The sequence below is a fragment of the Pelodiscus sinensis genome, chromosome 12 (assembly GCF_049634645.1).
Source record: "Pelodiscus sinensis isolate JC-2024 chromosome 12, ASM4963464v1, whole genome shotgun sequence".
NCBI lineage: Eukaryota > Metazoa > Chordata > Testudines > Trionychidae > Pelodiscus > Pelodiscus sinensis.
In genome coordinates, this window is record NC_134722.1 from 37,856,109 (window position 1) to 37,875,171 (window position 19,063).

The window sequence follows — 19,063 nt, forward strand, 5'->3', positions numbered from 1 at the left end:
GGCTTTCAATTTCGAAAGAGCGTCCGGCAGTCTGGACGCTCTTTTTCGAAATAGTGGATCGATCTTTCGATCCGCGCATTGTAGTCTAGACGCGCTCTTTCGAAAGAGCCTCTTTCGAAAGAAGCCTGCAGTCTAGACACAGCCTAAGCGAATACTACGGAGCAGTGAGGCAGGGGAGACGACCATCCATTTTTTGTTCTGTGTGTCTCTTGTGCTGTTAAGTAAAGAGCAGAGGTTTTAGAATCCTTGTCATTCAACTGCTGGGAAGAAGCAATGCATGTAATCGCAGAGTCAGCAGCATATTTAAGCACACGTTTAAAGGTAAGCATGTCCTTTCTGACTTGCTGATCTGGGGCCAGTAACGTCTTGCAAAAATCCAGCTGAAGTCAGTGGCTAGGGAGGGGTCTTTTCAAGGGAATCACTGATCTATAGGTGTCTAGTTTGGATTGCATAGAACAGGAAAACTAACAGGAATTCTCCCTGTGAGCCTGGTTTCCCTTAAGCCCATTTCTTTGTTCTTTGTTGCACATGCTGCACTGCAGAATCTGACACGGCTTCACCACTTTGCTCCTGTTTAAGCCTTCCCAGAGAGAGCGCCAATTAAATGCGCCACTGAGAACTGACTGAACACAACATGGCTCAGTTAATTTGTTCACACTTCTGCTGGCCCTTGATTGGTTGAGAAGAATCTAGTTTTCCCCGCCTCTGGCTTGGTCTGTAATTAGGGGTGAAAAGTCTGAGACCCTAAGCCCTTTGCTTTCCCCAAACAGAAGGCATAAGTGCTGCTCCGAATCCAGCTCTAGAGCCATGTGAGTGGAGTCACCTTCCCAAAGATCCCCAGTGACTTGTTAATGAAATAGATCTGCCCGCTCGGACACAATTCAACTCAATCCTCTTTCCTTTCAGAAATGGAAGAGTTGGCTAGAGAAAGCATCGGCTTGCTGGACAAGCCTGCTCTGGAGTCAGGTAGCCCAAACTTATCCTCTGTTGGGGCTGTCTTTATTATGCTGAAATCATCTCTTGGAGCAGGACTGCTTAATTTCCCCTGGGCTTTCAATAAGGCTGGAGGGATCACTACAGCTGTTCTTGTGGAACTGGTAAGTGATAAGTAAATATCTTTCTGTATAGTGACTGAGTCATGCATAGGAGGGGGCAAATATGCTGCATTAGTGGCTAAAAGAAATCCTGTAGCTTAATCTTTCTCAATGGATAACAAAAGTCTTTCTGTATTTCCCGCTTTTCCTCCCACACTCATTAATCCCCCCCACCCGCTGTGAGAGTGACCTAGTCCCGTGTCCTTGGTGTGTCACATTTTTGGGGGGTGGAAGAGAAGATAATAATAAACATAGGGCTGTGCCACTAGCTAGCAGCTGTAGAGCAAAGCTGGAGAAAAGAGGTGAATTCAAATTGTGTCTGGTCAAAGTGACTCGGTAGCTTTCCCTGTAATTAGGGTAGGGGGCAGGGAGATAAAAATAATTCATGGCTAGTGCAGCTTGGGGCTTGTGTGTCGCTGTGCAGATGTATATATGTGCTAATCGCTGTGCTTGCATATCCCATGCCTCTCCCTTGCCCTGGGTACATCACTGATTTCCTGTGGACCCCCATGCTGCAGACACATGAGTGCATGCTCCAAACCAAGCATGGGAATGTGTGTGGAATCCAGAGCCTCAGCCTGTCTGCTCTTTGGACAGACACCATGTCATCTTGTAGGACCTGGCACAAGAAGGCTAGATTGTAGCGGGAAGGGCCTTTAGCTGCTGCTGAAATGCCAGTGATGATTTTCAAAGCCTTGCCATTTGGGAAAGGGTTGCTCGTGTTCGTGTACCCTAGCCATTTTCTGCATCAGTGCAATTGCCTTTCTTAGGGTTTGTTTGTAATACCCTATGGCCACGGGAATCTTGCAGGCAGGTTTAGTTTTACATGTGATTAAAATATGATATTATATGGTGTGAATGAAAATACTATGAGAAAAAGTTTCAGAGAGGTAGCTGTGTTAGTCTGTAACTGGAAAAACTTTAAAAACAACGAATAGTCTAGCAGCACCTTAGAGTGTCCTCCCCATCATGATATTATCTACATTTTTTGTTAGTTTCTAAGGGTATATCTAGACTACATGGCTGTGTCGCCAGAGCCATGTAGATTAGTTTACTAGACATACCCAAATGAAGCGGCGATTTAAATAATCGCTGCTTCATTTAAATTAAAATGGCTGCTGCACTGTGCCGATCAGCTGTTTGGCGGCACAGTGCTGTAGTCTGGACACTCCACGGTCGACATCAAAGGCATTAGTTGACCTCCGCGGTATGCCTCGTGGGATGAGGTTTACCAGGGAGGTCAACAAATGCCTTTGATGTCGACCACGAAGCGTCCAGACTACAGCGCTGTACCGCCAAACAGCTGATTGGCACAGTGCGGCAGCCATTTTAATTTAAATGAAGCAGCAATTATTTAAATTGCGGCTTCATTTGGGTATATCTAGTAAACTAATCTACATGGCTCTGGCGACAGAGCCATGTAGTCTAGACGTACCCTAAGGGTGCATCTACACAGCAGAGATATTTTGGGATACCATGGTATCCGGAAATAGCTACCCCACGTCCAAGGAACGCACCCATTATTTTGAAATATTTTTTGAAATAACGGTTGCACTATTTTGCCATCCTCGTAAACCTCATTGTACAAGAGATAAAGGATGGCTCAAAACAGCACTTTATTTCAGAATTTTTGCCATGTAGACACACCAAATGTCAAAATAGCCTATTTCGAAATAAAATTGAAATGATACATATAGCGCCAATTGTGTATCTTATTTTGAGTTTAAGGTGCAGAGTAGATGCACCCTAAGGTGCAGCAAGACTATTTGTTGTTTTTTAAGTTTTTTAATACTACAAGCAATTATCAGGGGATAGTGGTAACTGGATGGGAGTGACTATGGGAGCCTAATTGTGCAAGTAGCCCTGTACGAACTTGACTACGATTGGATCTGCATCATTGAAAATGTGAAGTCAGGTATCTGTTGGGGAGGACACATGGGCTACGTCTACACTGGCCCCTTTTCCGGAAGGGGCATGTAAATTTCACCAGTCGTCGTAGGGAAATCCGCGGGGGATTTAAATATCCCCCGCGGCATTTAAATAAAAATGTCCGCCGCTTTTTTCCGGCTTTTAAAAAAGCCGGAAAAGAGCGTCTAGACTGGCCCCGATCCTCCGGAAAGAGCGCCCTTTTCCGGAGGCTCTTATTCCTTTGAAGTAGGAATAAGACCCTCCGGAAAAGGGCGCTTTTTCCGGAGGATCGGGGCCAGTCTAGACGCTCTTTTCCGGCTTTTTTAAAAGCTGGAAAAAAGCGGCGGACATTTTTATTTAAATGCCGCGGGGGATATTTAAATCCCCCGCGGATTTCCCTACGACAACTGGTGAAATTTACATGCCCCTTCCGGAAAAGGGGCCAGTGTAGACGTAGCCATGGAGTGTGTGCGTTCCGTGCTTCAGTAGCACTGTGCACTGCAGAGCAGGTGTTCTCAACTTTTCTCTTTCTAATGCCACCCCAACATGCTACAAAACTCCATGCCCACCTGTTCCACAGCAGCTCTCTTCTGCATAGCCAGGAGATTGAAAGTCAGGGCTGGCATTAGGGGTAGCAAGCAGGGTGACTGCCCTTGGCTTCATGCCACAGGGGCCCACAACGCTCGGTTGGTTGAGCTTTGGCTTCAGCCCAGTGCGGCAAGGCTCAAGATTCAGCCCCAGCCCCAGTGAACCTATCACTGGCCCTACTCTTTGGCCCATTTTGGCAGACCCTCTGAAACCTACTTGTGGCCCTTCAGTAGGCCCCAGATCCTGGGTTGAGAAGCACTACTGGGCTATGTCTACACTGGTGGCTTCTTGCGCAAGAATATCTTGTGCAAGTGTTCTTGTGCAAGAAGTCTTGTGCAAGAAAACATCCACACTGCCATGTGCAAGCTGTGCTTTTGAGCAAGAGCGCCCATGGCAGTGTGGACGCTCTCTTGCACAAGAAAGCTCTGATGGCCATTTTAACCATAGGATTTTCTTGCGCAAGAAATCCCTGCAGAGCGTCCACACTGCCCTCTTGTGCAAGAGCTCCTGCACAAGAGAGCTTACACCTGTTAAAAAAGAGCGTAGCTCGTGCGCAACAAGCCCTCTCTTACCACGCCCTACTGTAAATTTCCCTGCGCAAGAGCAGGCGGGCAGTGTGGACGCTCTGCGGATTCTTGCGCAAGAAGCAGCGAGTGTAGACATAGCCCTGGAGAGGAAGGGTAGTCTTGGTTTTAACATGTCAGGCTGGGAGACTTGGGTTGATTTCATAGCTCTGCAACAGACTCCCTTTGTAACCTTGAGGCAATTACTTAGGGCATATCTGTATGTTGCTGCATCCCGCACTATGGAGTGTGGGGATGCACTCTAATGAATTGTACTCTAATTGCCCCACTTAGACCCTGTTGGTACTAACTAAAAGGTGTCTCTAGCACACTGAAGTGATCCTGTTTGAAATGAGAGTATGCAAATGCAAAATAGGCGCGTTTCAGTTTGCACCAGCAAGTTCCACAGAGGGCAGTCAGAGCATTCTAATGTGTTGTGTTCTACAATTAATACCCCACCTCCCCCTAGTTTGAACTGCAGCACTGATAGACAAACCTTTAGCCTCTTTTTGCCGACGCTCCTCATCTACAGGGGGTTTATAGTGCTCCCTTTGTCTTGTCCTGTCTATTCCGATGGTAAAGTCTCTGAGGCAGGGAGCAGCAATTACTGTGTAACAGTATCTAGCACAATTATTGCAATAGTGTTATTCTGAGGCATGGAGCAGCAATTACTGTGTAACAGTATCTAGCACAATTATTGCAATAGTGTTATTTTATAAATTCCTGGGTATAATAGCTTGGAGACTAAAGGAATATTAACATGGTAATTAAATCTGTAGCAAAACTTACCTATAAGCATGGTATGATCTCAGGAGAAAAATGTATAAGCACACTCGCTGACACAAGTTAGAAGCAGATCATGAAAGTAATCCACTATTCACAGCAGCCAGGCTACTTTGCTGGCTGTGTTTCCATTACCCCATTTGCCTGATTAGGTCTCTTTTCTCTGAGTCTAATCACATCAGCAAGGACTGGAGGATCAGGTGTAGCCGCGCTGCACGGGGTTCGAAGCAGCGGGGATTTAAAAATGGCGGCTCCCCGCTTATGCTAATGAAGCCCGGGAAATTCAAATCCCGGGCTTCATTAGCAAGTGCGGTATGCATACATTACCCCGCTAGTTCGAACTAGCGGGGTAGTGTAGACATACCCTATGTCCTGAACCTGGAGGTAATGTTTGCAGATTGAGTCTTAAGCAACTGAGTGCTCAGCTGTGAGCTGGCTTGGAGTCTATTCCTTAAAGAAAATGGTGTATTTTAGCATGAAGAGACAGCACGGTTCTTCTTAGCATAGTCTAACACTCCTATTCCCACACTGGGAATGACCTTTAACACTCCAATATAAATCAAAACAGGTTGATTTTGTAACTTCAAAACATCAGGATGTTGGTGAGGACATATCTCCTCTCCACGTTCATAAGTCCTGCTATTTTGCCAACTTAGCCTAAAAAGCCATGCTTGAATAGTGAAATGTAAGGCTGGGATTCAAAGAGTTTTGCTCTTAGTGGGACTCTTACCCTTTCAGTTGCACACAGACTAAGCTCCCATTTAGGAAGGGAATCTGCAGCAGCCTACCAACCAAATTAAATGGAGTAAGGAAAGAAACCAGATCTTTGGAGTCACTGCAAGTGAACTTAGTGGTGACTATCTCTAGCAGAAATCATAATGTAGAGAAAAATGGGGGATTAAAGGATCTCAACTGGTCAGACACACAAAGGCGATGTTTGAAATTTAATTGTGAACTTTTTCAAATCTTTATAAGGATAACACTAAGGATTTTTTCTTTCCTGTTTTTTTTTTGTGTGGAAGCAACTGTACAGAATAGAGTTGGCTCTTTGTATAAGACAATAAAGATATGCTATTTTAAGAACCCTTACTTGATTCTGCTACCTTTACTACCTTACTCAGTAAATAGTCTCTGAAAATGAGCATATTCCTTAGAGTTTTCCTATTGATCATTAATGCTCACAATTAGTCTGTCTAATATTCATATCGGTTATCCTGTACACTTTTCTGCTATTCACCCAGTTTTGATAGATGGTTGATTGATATTTGTCATGATTTTTTTTCCAGAGATTAATTTCCCCACTCTTCAAATAACTCTCAAGTTAAGTCTCAAGTGATAAATCAGAATGGAGAACCCTATCAATTTGGCATAATTATGAGGAAAAATCCATAAAATACTCCACAGAATGTACCTGGCTAACTTGTGAAGAAATGGAAAGTTCTATAAAAATTACTAAGACATACACATTCATAAAAGCAATTAACAAGGGTATTTGGATTGGTAATTGAGGTGAATGAGGATGATAGCAATGAGGTGTATATGTAACTTTCATATTACAAACAAATTATTCTTATTATGTGAATAATAAATGGAGAGATACTGGCTTAAGCACATTGAATAAAATTCAATTTATATAGTGTCAAAACAGGAATGACTCTGTGCTGACTGGCACATCTGTGCCTTTCCACCCTAAACCCGCTGCCACCCCCTCCAGGTTGAAGTGGCAAATGAGGGCTGCAGCTTGCAAGTATGCTGTACAGGAGGGCATAGTGACCCCATGTTGGCAGTGCACAACTGTGCTCCTTCACCCCAAACCCGCCGCCTCCCTTTGCAAACGTGAACGAGGGCTGATGTTTGCAAGCACCAAAGAAGAGGGCAGGAAAGCATGCAGGGAACATGAGCCTAACACGCAAGGCAAAATGTTGAGGCTGAGAGGGGTTAAATGGAGCTGATTAAGTGCCTGGTAGAGGTGCAGGAAAAGCAACTAGAGCACAGAGCCAATGTGACCGAATGCGCTAAGGACATGCACTTTCAGATTTATAAAACTTGGTGCTAAGTATTGACATCAATAAATGTGCTCCAGTTCCATAAGTAGACATACCTTCGGCTTTAGATTTTTCTACCTCAAGGGTCTTTTTTCTGTTTGTTCAGCAGGGTCCTGACGACAAGGGCACCTATGTTTTATGGCAATACAATAATAAATTGATGATGTCTGGAATTTTGCTTCTCTAGCTGCTGGTGATTCAGAGATATTCACTTTACTAGAAGAATCAAAACAAAGAAGCCTCTTCTTGCCAAAGCCCATGATGTGTTTGTCTTGGATACCAGCTGCTTTATATTTATGCTACAAAGCTGCCATGTAACTTTTAGGGCCTTTTGAGGAAAGCCTTCCCACTGCATAACGTGGGCAGCTCTAATCATTAGTGGTTAAATGAGGAGCAGCGTAAACACTTGGGGCTCATCTAGACTACACTGAAGATTCGAAAGAAGACATGCAAATTCTGTGGGAATTTGCATATCTTCTTCCAATCTCACTTTTGAAAGTGAAAGTAGTTGGGACACAGCTTTTTTGGCAAACTTCCCCTTTTCCGAAAAACTGCGTAAACCTCATTTTTTGAGGAAAAGCAGCTTTTCGAAAAGGGGAGGAGTTTGCCGAAAAAGTCACGGGATGTCAGAATAGTGAGCCCATTATATTTCATAATAAAAGGTGCACTCAAAAGACGTGGAATAGCTATTTTGGGATACTTCTGTTATCCCAAAATAGCTCTGCAGTGTAGACATAGCCTTGGGGCATGTCTACACTAGGAAATTATTTCAAAATAACTTATTTCAAAATAATAACTCCAAAAATAACTATTTTGAAATAGCGTGTCCACACTACAGGAAAACCTCGAAATTAGTCTGAGGCAGGCTCCCTTAATGTGGATGCGCTACCTCGACTTAGAGCCCCAGGAAGCACGGGGGAGTAATTACTGTGAATGTCTCTGGCGAGTAGCTATTTTGAAATAGCAGCAGTGGAGCAGCCACACTACCACTATCTCGAATTAACTATTTCAAAATACGTGTTATTCCTCGTGGAAAGCAGGAATTATTATTTCAAAATAACAGGCTTCGTAGTGTGGATGCTCTGCTTGTTATTTCAAAACAAGAGTATAGATCAGGGCTAATTCACTGCACTTTTCTTTCCATCTCTGCAGGGCTCCTTAATATTCCTAATTAGCGGTTTGGTGATCCTGGGATATGCCTCGTCCATCAGCACCCAGTCCACATACCAGGGCGTAGTCAGAGAAATCTGTGGATCCGCCATTGGGAAGCTCTGTGAGATCTGCTTCATTTTAAATCTCTTCATGATTTCTGTAGCTTTTCTCAGAGTTGTGGGTGATCAGCTGGAAAAAAGTAAGTGTTCTGACCATGACTGTAGGCACACCAAACCAGAGGTAGGCATCCACACTCATGCCAATAGCATGAGCTATTGCAGTCTGCATCTTTCAGGGTTCCTGCATATATGTAAACTGTCCAATAGGCATATACGAAATGTCCAAAATACATGTGTTGAGCTGAATTTGGGGTTGGGGGTGCCCAACTTGAGACACCATAAAGAGGCCTGGTTTTTGGGAAGTGCTGAGTGACTGTGTTGTGAAAAACTGGCCTCTTTAAAGGGTCTCCAGGAAGGCACCCAATATCACTATTCACTTTTGAGAAAATAGGCCATTAACTATTTCAGCACAGAGACAATTTTGAGGGAGGCAGGGTGTTTTCGGTGCATCCTGCTCCCTCGGTGTTTGAGGAAGGGCAGCCATCATGTCAATTTTCTGTCTTGCAAAAGGCCATTTTCTCCATAGTCAAGCCCTCCCAGGCTTGTAAATTCCTGTTTCTAGGTGAGGCTGCTGAGTGTCTGATGAGCTGTTACTGCTAGGACTGCCAACGGTGTGTACTGGCTGCATGCTGCAAGTGTGATTCTAACGGCCGTTGAGCCCTTTGTTAAAACTTGATCTGAATTCCTGAGTACGAGCAGAACTTTCTGTGCTTGGCACCTAAAGGGTTATTTGGCTTTTGCTGGCCCTGTTGCTGCTGACCTCCAGGCCAGATTAACTTCTTGTGGACCCTGCTCCACACACATTTGTGGGCCTCTATGAGGGCAATGGAATATGGCAGGGGAACGGGGAGGTCCATGGAGTGAAGTGCAGGCCAGAGGCAATGGGGCATGGAAGGTCACTGGCCCAGACCAGCAGCTGAAGGCTGTTCTCCACCCCGGGCTGCCTGCTTCTGAGGGGAGTAGTGAGGAGTGGTGAGGAGCCCTCAGCTAGCTGCTGGCTGAAAGAAGTAAGCAGTGAGTGGGGCTAAAGGTCAAGCTGTGGGGAGGAACTGGCTCAGGGGGTGTAGAGAGAAGCCCTGTCTAGCTGGGAGAGGAGCAAATGGTGGTGAGGAGAAGAGGCAGAGGCGTGGAGAGAGCCATCTGCTTTAGGCACCCTTTTGAGTGTGCAACCAGCATCATGGCACCAGGGGCTCTATTCTACTTCTGGCACTGTTGATCTCTAGGACAACTCAACAGAAGCTGATGCTGATCTCCTAAGCCTTGGGCCACATTCTGCCCCTGACCGCGTCTTCCGTTTCTCCTCTTCAGTATGTGACTCCCTCTACCCGAACGTAACTCTGAGTGGCGAAGGGCCTTCTCCTCCCCAGCACTGGTATATGGATTATCGCTTCACCCTGACTGCCCTGTGTGTCCTCGTCATCTTCCCTCTGTCTGTTCCCAAGGAGATTGCATTCCAGAAATACACCAGGTAGGCTTGGCGCTAATGTTAGTGCTAGGAGGATGTGCCCAGCTTCGTGGTAACTCAGACTTTATCTAATCTGTCAGTCCTGGCCACAACCACTCCCTGCCACTTGCTGCCCATCCCCCCCACTTCGCCAGTCAGTGTGGGTGAAGAGGTTGTGAGCTCCAGACCATGCTACAGAAACACCTGTCCTCAGGTACTGAATCGGGGCTAGTGCTTTGACTTGGTGTGCTCCTTAGGAGCCTGCAGTGCTGAAGCCCTACATGGGTGTTAGTTGGGGTCTTGTTGGCTTGGGACTGTTAGCTTCTTGGTGAACATGGTAAATATAGTACAGCAAGTGACTCATTTGTACCAGAGAAGATCTGAGAAAACAAGCTGAGAAGAAAAATCCATCACTATAATCCCTAATCGATAGGGTGTGACCTAAAATAGACAGAAGAGTCTGCGAAAATGTAAACATGCTGAAGTCTGTCCTTTCAGCAGCTCTTACTTGGCTAGAGGTTTCTGAAGGACCCTACAGATCCCATAGAGATTCTCTAGCTGTTAGACAGGAGGAGAGGATAGAAGAGGCTAAAATATGGGCCAGATCAGATGAAACACATTCACATAAAAAAGAATCTGGCATTAGAAAAGGTTCAGAGAAGGGCAACTAAAATGATTAGGGGTTGGGAACGGGTCCCATTGAGGTGAGATTAAAAAGACTAGGACTTTTCAGCTTGGAAAACAGGAGCCTAAGGGGGGGATATGATAGAGGTCTATAAAATCATGAGTGGTGTGGAGAAAGTGAATAAGGAAAAGTTATTTACTTGTTCCCATAATATAAGAACATGGGGCCACCAAATGAAACTAATGGGCAGCAGGTTTAAAACAAATAAAAGGAAGTTCTTCTTCACACAGCACATAGTCAATCTGTGGAACTCCTTGCCTGAGGAAGGTGTGGAGGCTAGGACTATAACAGGGTTTAAAAGAGAACTAGATAAATTCATGGAAGTTAAGTCCATTCATGGCTATTAGCCAGTATGGGTAAGGAATGGTGTCCCTAGTCTTTGTTTGTCAGAGGGTGGAGATGGATGGCAGGAGAGAGATCGCTTGATCATTACCTGTTCGATTCACTCCCTCTGGGGCACCTGGCATTGGCCACTGTCAGCAGACAGGGTACTGGGCTAGATGGACCTTTGGTCTGACCCAATATGGCCATTCTTATGTTCTTATAGCCATCTCCGAGGACTAAGGGTGCTAAATTTGTGTCTTGGCCAAACTGAATCTTGGGTAATTTTCTTGCTACCTAAAACCCTGCAGTTCCACCTTTCCCTTTCATTCTCCCAAACTTTGGGATAGTATGGCTGGTCTCTCTTATTCCACTCCAGAGGAGGCTGCATTTCAGTGGCAGGTGAGCTCATTCCTGTATCTACAGTCTCTGCAAAGCTAAGAAGTGGCGAGTAGCACAAAACACATGTTCATGGCCTAGAGCATGACTGTGTTTGCCCTGTGTAAATTGGAATCAAATCCAAAGGAGCCACACGAGTGTGCTCTAAGTGAGAGAGGCGACTCAGCCCCAGAGTCCAGTAAAGAGCATAAAAGCTTCTCTCTGTGAACAGGTAGATGCAAAATATTTTAACAGTGCCAGTGGGTTACCAGGTTGTTGCCCTTCCAAAATCCTAGTATAGTCTCTGATAGGCTTGTACCGCACACTCATTGAACATGACACCTGCCAATAGCACAACGGACTCTTCATTCTATATGATAAAAGCTTAACACTTTCCCTCTCCATACCTTTGTTTTAGTATTTTAGGCACCTTGGCTGCTTGCTATCTGACCCTGGTTATTATAATAAAATACTACCTAAGAACGGACCGCGTTACCATGCATGAGCACCATTATTCCACAAGGTAGGTATGGTGCTACCTTTATCACACACAAGGGTCCTTGACTTGGCACCTAACCCAGGTGACAAATGTGCTTAGTGGCACTTAGGATGCTAATGCAAGTGTGCTGGGAGTTCAGGACTGGTTCTAGGCTGTTAAAACTGCTGAAAAGCCTGCTTGTGTTTTCTTCCTTTGTATTTCTCCCCCTTGGCTTGCCAGGCTATGCTACGTCCTGGAGGAGTCCTGGATCTGCTGGCGTTAAAATAAATGGCCAGGCAGCTACAGTCATGCCTGGAGGTGCCAATGTGCACCTCAGCCTAATGCTTGGCTTTCCCTGCCTCTAAAACGAATCCAACAAGTGCATGCTGCTGTCTTTGAAACAAGTCTAAGCAACCAGTGTCATTGCCTGGTGAATAGTGTAGGATCCCTTTTGTGGCTGCTAGACTGAGATGTAAACAGGGGTTATATATATTGGGGCCCAGCAGATACTTCATGTGGACCACAGAGAAGTGACTGTAAGTTTGCTTATACAAGGGCTTAGTTTGCATAAAATAATAATTTCAGGGTCAGATCCTCACCTGGCCTAAATCAGTGCCACATGCACAACTTCAATTGAGCTTTGCAGATGGTCTGGCCTTCTATTTCTAGTGCTAGGGAGACATTATTACTAAGGGTTTGGAGCCATTGGGATACTTGAGGCGTGTGGGCATCACTGGAAGATGATGAATTCTTGGGTATTGGGAGAAGTGTGTATTTAAGGGTATGTCACAGTTATGTGGGCTTCAGAAGTGCTGGTGCATGGGGCTTTTTCTTATTTATTTTGCTTCATTCTGCTAAATCAAGAAGGCCTGAAAGTGCCCCTCATTCACTCCACAAAAAATTACCCCATAGGAGGCTCTTTCCGCTTTCTTAATTCCAGACCTGTCAGCCCTGACAGACTCCAGGGCCTTGTCTACACTAGGCAATTCTAGCAAAAGAGTTTCCCGTGGGGCCAACAGCAGTAGAGCTGAACTAGCATTAATGAGAATGAGAGCCCTGGCCAAGGCAGGGGGCTCATGGCTTTCGGCCTCTACCACTATGAAAGCTGTTGAGGAGATGGTTCAGCACAGGTTGTAAAACAGGAGTGACTGTAGGAGCACTCTCTGTGTTGGGGCTTTCATTGTTGAATGTGTGGGACTGTTGATGGGTAACGGCTCCCGCAGCTAAGGCCCCAATCCTGCAACTGACTCCGTCCTGGAAGCCTGGGGCTCTGGGAACGCAGTCTGTTAGAGGAATGGAAGCTGAATTGTCTGTGGTGGAAATGGGTGCCTCAGTTTGGAATAGCCATCAGAAGTTGTGCTGTGGAGTTACTCTCCTGGGGGCCCCTTTGGGCTGTGGTACCAGGCAGGACTGTGAAATGTATTTCTCTTCTAGCCCTCGGGACTTCTTTTTCTTCAGCTAAACTGATCACCTGTCTTCCCCTTCCTCTCTCAATCTTGCAGGGTGTCTTCCCTGGCTTCCATGTTCAGTGTCATCCCAACAATATGTTTTGGATTTCAGGTAACAGCTACTTGGATTTCAATTATTCTTTTCCATGGGCGAGTCCAGGGGCTTTCTACTACAGCTGCCTTCGCAGAAGCTTTCACCCCTCTGGATTCTTGACCAGAACACGGAACAAGCAGAGACACCACTGTGTCTGGGGTGAAATCCTGGTGCCAGGGAAGTCCATAGCAAAACTCCCTTTGACTTCCTTCCATGGACCCAGGATTTCACCCTGGTTGTTTAGGGAGTGCAGTATGCATCCCTTTCCAGTGCAGACAAGATCTCGACATTGAGCTGTGTCCTTTATTAGTGAGTGTTGGGAAGAGGGGTTTGATTTAAGGACCTTCCAGTAATGGGCATCTCTTTCTCTAAGCTGTAGAGTTAATGGGGCCACCTGATACAGGGGCCCTGAATGAGCCAGAGGGTTAGAGCAGAATGAGGATTTGGATCTGTGTTCTGCTCTGGTTTCAAAGCTGGCAGAACCAGTGGAACCCGGATCAGAGCCACTCCCTCCCTCAGTTCCATCACAGTTTAGCTGCTTGGCTCAGTACCTGTCCCATGGAGGAGGTGGGGCTAACAAGAACTACAGGTTCTGTCAGTTCTCCTCCTCCTGGCCCTGCACGGGGTGTGTGTGGCCCCTTCCAGAGGCAGAGAACATCCTTCTCTGTCCTCCTGGAAGCAGGAAGGAAGCCTTTTGTTTTGTGACTCTAGGGAATCACTGGAGGGGTGCTGAGCTCTGTCTCCGGATGGGACTCAGGAAACACCCCAGTAATCTGAGTGGCTGTGTATGGGAGCAGGAGGCTGCAGGGGAAGGTTTGGGGGGAAGGTTGATGTGGACAGAGGGAATATGAGCGGATAGCTTGTAGTTCATGTGGCAAGAGGGATCTGAGGCGTTTCCTCCAACCTTCACCTCCTAATATGTGTGTGGTGTTCTCATGTATTTCAGTGTCATGAAGCCTGCATTGCCATTTACAGCAGTATGCATAACAAGAAGCTCTCCCTTTGGATCATGGTGTCTGGGCTGTCCATGCTCTTCTGCCTGTTAATTTATTCTCTTACAGGTAGCCCCTCCCCTTCACCATATTTTAACCTGCTGAAACGTTCACCCCTTCTTCTCTCACTCAGAAACCACACTGCAGGGTTAGGCCTTATTGACAGTGGACAATGACTTCATATTAGTCCATGTTCATAGAATCCTAGGGGTGGAAGAGACCTCAGGAGGTCATCAAGTCCAACCCTCTGCCAAAAGCAGGACCAATCCCAACTAAACCATCCCAGCCAGGGCTTTGTCAAGCTGAGACTTAAAAACTTCTAGGGATGGAGATTCCACCACTTCCCTAGGTAGTGAAATAGTTTTTCCTAATATCCAACCTAGACCTCCCCCACTGCAATTTGAGACCATTGCTCCTTGTTCTGTCACCACTGAGAACGGCCTCTCTCCATCCTCTTTGGAACCTCCCTTCAGGAAGTTGAAGGCTGCTATCAAATCCCCCCTCACTCTTCTCTTCTGCAGACTAAATAAGTCCAAATGCCTCAGCCTCTCCTCATAAGTCATGTGCTCCAGCCCTCTCATCATTTTCATTGCCTTCTGCTGGGCTGTCTCTAATTTGTCCACATATTTTCTGTAACAGGGGGCCGAGAATTGGATGCAATACTCCAGAGGTGGCATCACCAGTGCCGAATAAAGGGGAATAATCACTTCCCTAGTTCTGCTGGCAGTGCTCCTACTAATACACTCCTGTATGCTGTTAGCCTTCTTTGGCTACAAGGGCAACTGTTGACTTATATCCAGCTTCTCATCCACTGCAATCTCCAGGTCCTTTTCTGCTGAACTGCTGCTTAGCCAGTCGGTCCCCAGCCTATTAATACAATGTGAAACGTGTATTAGCTTGATATCAGCTAATCCTGCTTAGGATGCCTTAAATTGTTTGACTGATGACTGCTTCAACTCTTTATAACTCAGCTGCTATAGGTTGGAGTCATTTGGCAAGGAAATTTTAGAAATTAGTCCTCCTTAAAGACTTCCTCTCACTAAGTGATAAATACCAACACAACCTATTTTAAAATAACGTTATTACAGTTGCAAAGTCAAGTGATCAGAAATTATGAAATGCCAGAATTAAGTTTGCCTGCATAATCGTGGTTTGCCTTACTGTTGCATATGCATTCTAATACAGACTTCAGTTATGTAACTGCTGGTTATATTTTCCACACAATCCCAGCCTCAGTGCACTGAATGGATGGTACTCACTTAACAGAATAGCTCTTTAGAAAGCACCACCAGCCATTCTTTCAAATCTTTTACACCCCACCCCACCACCAAATCAGTCTGAGGCAGACAACCAGCATATAAAATTTCAGCACAAATGAACAAAGCTTTGTGAAGTTATAAGCAGATTTTTATATGGGATATGTGGACAGTCTTAATAATAGGCAATGCTATTATAAGCAACACCCATTAATTTAAACTTTTTCTCTCATTTCTCTTCCAAACTCCTCCCCAAATGTTCTCAGGACTGTAGCTTAACACCACGTTTAATGCCTATGATCTTTGCTGCTTCCTTTCTAGGGCTTTATGGCTATTTAACCTTTGGTGCTGATGTTGCTGCTGATATCCTGATGTCATACCCAGGAAATGATGTGGTCATCACCATAGCCCGATTACTGTTTGGCATCTCCATCATTACCATCTATCCAATTGTGCTGCTGCTGGGAAGGTAAGACAGGGAGAGGCTGCAGTTGTTCAAGGCTACTGAATGTTTAGGAATGGGCCTATGGTGGCAGATGTCAGTGATGTAGATTTGGAAAGAGGCATTACTAAAGGCAAAATGCATTCTAGTCTCCTTCAGATCCCTTAATCTACAATGCTCATATGACCATGAGTTGATTTAGAGTGAATGCCTGAGCAAAGACCTTAATGGGGGTGGCTGAAAATCTGCTGTCGACTGGATGTCCATGCACAGTGATGAAGGAAGACAGTCAGGAAAGGGTTAGGTCTGTGAGGATAATAGCGTAAGAGTGAAGAAGGTTCATACAGAGAGTAGTCACTGCCTGGAAGGCAATGAGGACCACTTGTGACTGGGGGGTTTGCCCTGAACTGGCCCTTTAACGGTTCAAAACCCAGCCTTGGGAAGGGAAGAAGCAGTGGAGTGCACAGCTGAGGCAGATACAGCCAGTTAGGATCCAGCTGGGGCTGGCATGTGTGGCTGGCAGCAGCGGAGAAGGCCCAGAGTACAACAGAGGCCTACAGTGGGCTGGAAGAACGGGGTGGTAATGGTGGAGAATGGCCGCCTTCATGAGACACTGAAGGAAATGGAAGAGAAGTGAGGGGCTCTAGAGGGGCACCGGTGACTGGTGTAGGCTACAAAACTCCCCTAGTCCCAGGGGTGGTGATTCTAAGGAGGGGTGCATGTGACAGGGCATCTGCCACACACTGGCCCTTTCAGGCTTAAAACCCAGCCCTGGGAAGAGGGCAGGAGCAGTGGAGCCCACAGCTGAGGCAAAACCAGCCAATTAGAGCCCAGCTGAGGCTGTATAAATAAGGGCTCTTCAAGGGGCGGAGTCACTCACACTTGCTGCAGCAGTGGAGCAGGAGGGACCTAGCTTCCAGGGAAGATAGGGTATGTGTACACTACAGCGCTAATTCGAACTAACGCGTCTAGAACTAAAAACTAGTTCGAATTAGCGTTTTGCTAATTCGAACTAGCATGTCCACATAAAGTGGACCCTGAACCGGGCTTAAGGATGGCCGGAAGCAGTGCCGGCAGGGCATCAGAGGAGGACTTAGAGCGTGGAGATGCTGTCTCAGGCTAGCCGAGGGCTGCACTTAAAGGGTCCCGACCCCACCCCAGACAGACAGTTCTCAGGGGTGCCCTGCTTGAAAACCAGTCCTGGCTTGGAGTGCCCGGAGTGCCCACACTGGGCACATCACAGCACTCGGCCATCAGCCCGGCTGCACTTGCCGCAGGCTGCCATCTGGGGAGAGGCAGTAATTGGGGGGCTGCAGGAGAGCTTCCACCCCCAGAAGCCCGCAGAGCCAGCCCAGTCCTCCCCATCGGGGGCTCGTACCCCATTCCTCCCTCACCTCCTTCCACTTACCCTTCCCTAGCCCCTTTTCTTGATGTACAAAATAAAGGACAATTGTGTTCAAAAATGGAATCTGTCTTTATTGAACAAAACTGGGGGAGACTGGAAAAAGGAGGTGGGAGAGGGGAAGAGAGAGTATGGGAGAGGGGAGGGCAACTACAATGATCAGAGGTTGGGAACAGGTCCCATATGAAGAGAGGCTAAAGAGACTGGGACTTTTCAGCTTAGAAAAGAGGAGACGGAGGGGGGACAGGATAGAGGTCTCTAAAAGCAGGAGTTTGGTGGAGAGGGTGCATACAGAAAAGTTCTTCGTTAGTTCCCATAAAGAAGGACTAGAGGACACCAAAGGAATGGAATTGGTAGCAGGCTTCAAACTAGTAACAGAAAGTTGTTCTTCACAAAGCAAAGAGTCAACCTGTGGAACTCCTTGCTGCAGGAGGCTGTGAAGGCTAGAACTAGAACAGAGTTTAAAGGGAAGTGAGATCAAGTCATGGAGGTTGGGTCCATGGAGTGCTATTAGCCAAAGGGTAGGAGTGGTGTCCCTGCCTAGGTTTGTGGAAGGCTGGAGAGGGATGGCACGAGACAAATGGCTTGGTCACTGTCTTCGGTCCATCTCCTCCAGGGTCCCTAGGGTTGGCCACTGTCGGCAGACAGGCTACTGGGCTAGATGGACCTTTGGTCTGACCTAGGACGGACATTGTAAGCTCAGGGCTCAGGGTCGGGGGTCTCAGGGACCCCCTTGATTTTCATGCAAACCTGCTCCTGGGTGGCCAGGCTGGCAGCTCTCCTGCCCTAGACGGCCACTTTCCTGTGCCTAGTGCGGAGATCGTGGATGAGGTCCACGATGTCCGCTCTAGACCAGGCGGGGGTCCGCCTCTTGCGGTCCCGGGCAAGCTCCCGGGAGCCGCCAGCCTGGTCCCGGGAAGAGGGGGAGGGCTGGGGGGCATCGGGTGGGTGGCTCGATCTGTGCCAGGTGCAGGGTCTGCTGGCTGGATGCTGGCAGGCTTGCACCTGGCACGGGCACCGTAGCCAGCCCGTGCCCCTTTAAGGGGTCCGGGGCTGGGAGGGGGGCAATAGAGTTTCCCTGGTGTTGGCCAGAGTGGCCACCAGGGAAAGCTGGGGAGGGCTAGCCTCCCACTAGTTCGAATTAAGGGGCTACACACCCCTTAATTCGAACTAGCTAGTTCGAACTAGGCTTAATCCTCGTAAAATGAGGTTTTCCTAGTTCGAACTAAGCGCTCCGCTAGTTCGAATTAAGTTCGAACGAGCGGAGTGCTAGTGTAGCGCCTATGAAAGTTAGTTCGAACTAACGTCTGTTAGTTCAAACTAACTCTGTAATGTAGACATACCCATAGAGGCTTCCTGACTCAGAGCAGGGCTGTGGAAAGGCAGGCAGAGCTGGGGAAGCTCTGGCCAGGTAAACTCCCAGGCTGCAGGTCCCAAGACAAGGCCTGAAGCTTCTAGGACTGCAGGGAGGCAGCTAGGGCAGGAGAAGGCAGCAGCTCCACACCCCTTGTCTATGATGAGTGGCCATTTCAGACTGCAGTTTGCCCCTGAGGTAGAGGGTTAGATGAAGACTGGCAGCAGGGTCACTGAGGCAAGGTGGATATAAGGGGTTGGGGTCTCCCTGAGGGGGAGGACTCCAGAGTGTGGGGGCACTGCAGCAGAGCAGTATCCAAAGAGGAGGGCACCACAGTCTGGGAGGGACGTGGGTCCTAACATAAAGTGGTGGAGGATAAAAGGTAACAGCAAGTGAGACACTGGCCAGAAGGGTGTGCTCCAGGGTTGAGGAGCTAATTCCCAGAGTGAACAGCAGGAGGCGCTGTGGCAATGAGTCCCACCCTGTGACACCTCACCAAAAGTGATCAATGGCAGAA

General features: G+C 47.1%; 1 protein-coding gene across 1 annotated transcript in view; it reads left to right on the forward strand.

Moving 5' to 3' along the window:
• Positions 1–19,063, forward strand: part of SLC38A8 (solute carrier family 38 member 8) — a 46,555-nt gene that overhangs the window by 18,449 nt on the left and 9,043 nt on the right. Inside the window, exons 3-9 of the mRNA XM_075940328.1 lie at positions 907–1,097; positions 8,134–8,332; positions 9,561–9,720; positions 11,499–11,603; positions 13,061–13,118; positions 14,047–14,161; positions 15,670–15,817. Of these exons, the coding sequence (XP_075796443.1) occupies positions 907–1,097; positions 8,134–8,332; positions 9,561–9,720; positions 11,499–11,603; positions 13,061–13,118; positions 14,047–14,161; positions 15,670–15,817 (976 nt within the window). The remainder of the gene's footprint in view (positions 1–906; positions 1,098–8,133; positions 8,333–9,560; positions 9,721–11,498; positions 11,604–13,060; positions 13,119–14,046; positions 14,162–15,669; positions 15,818–19,063) is intronic.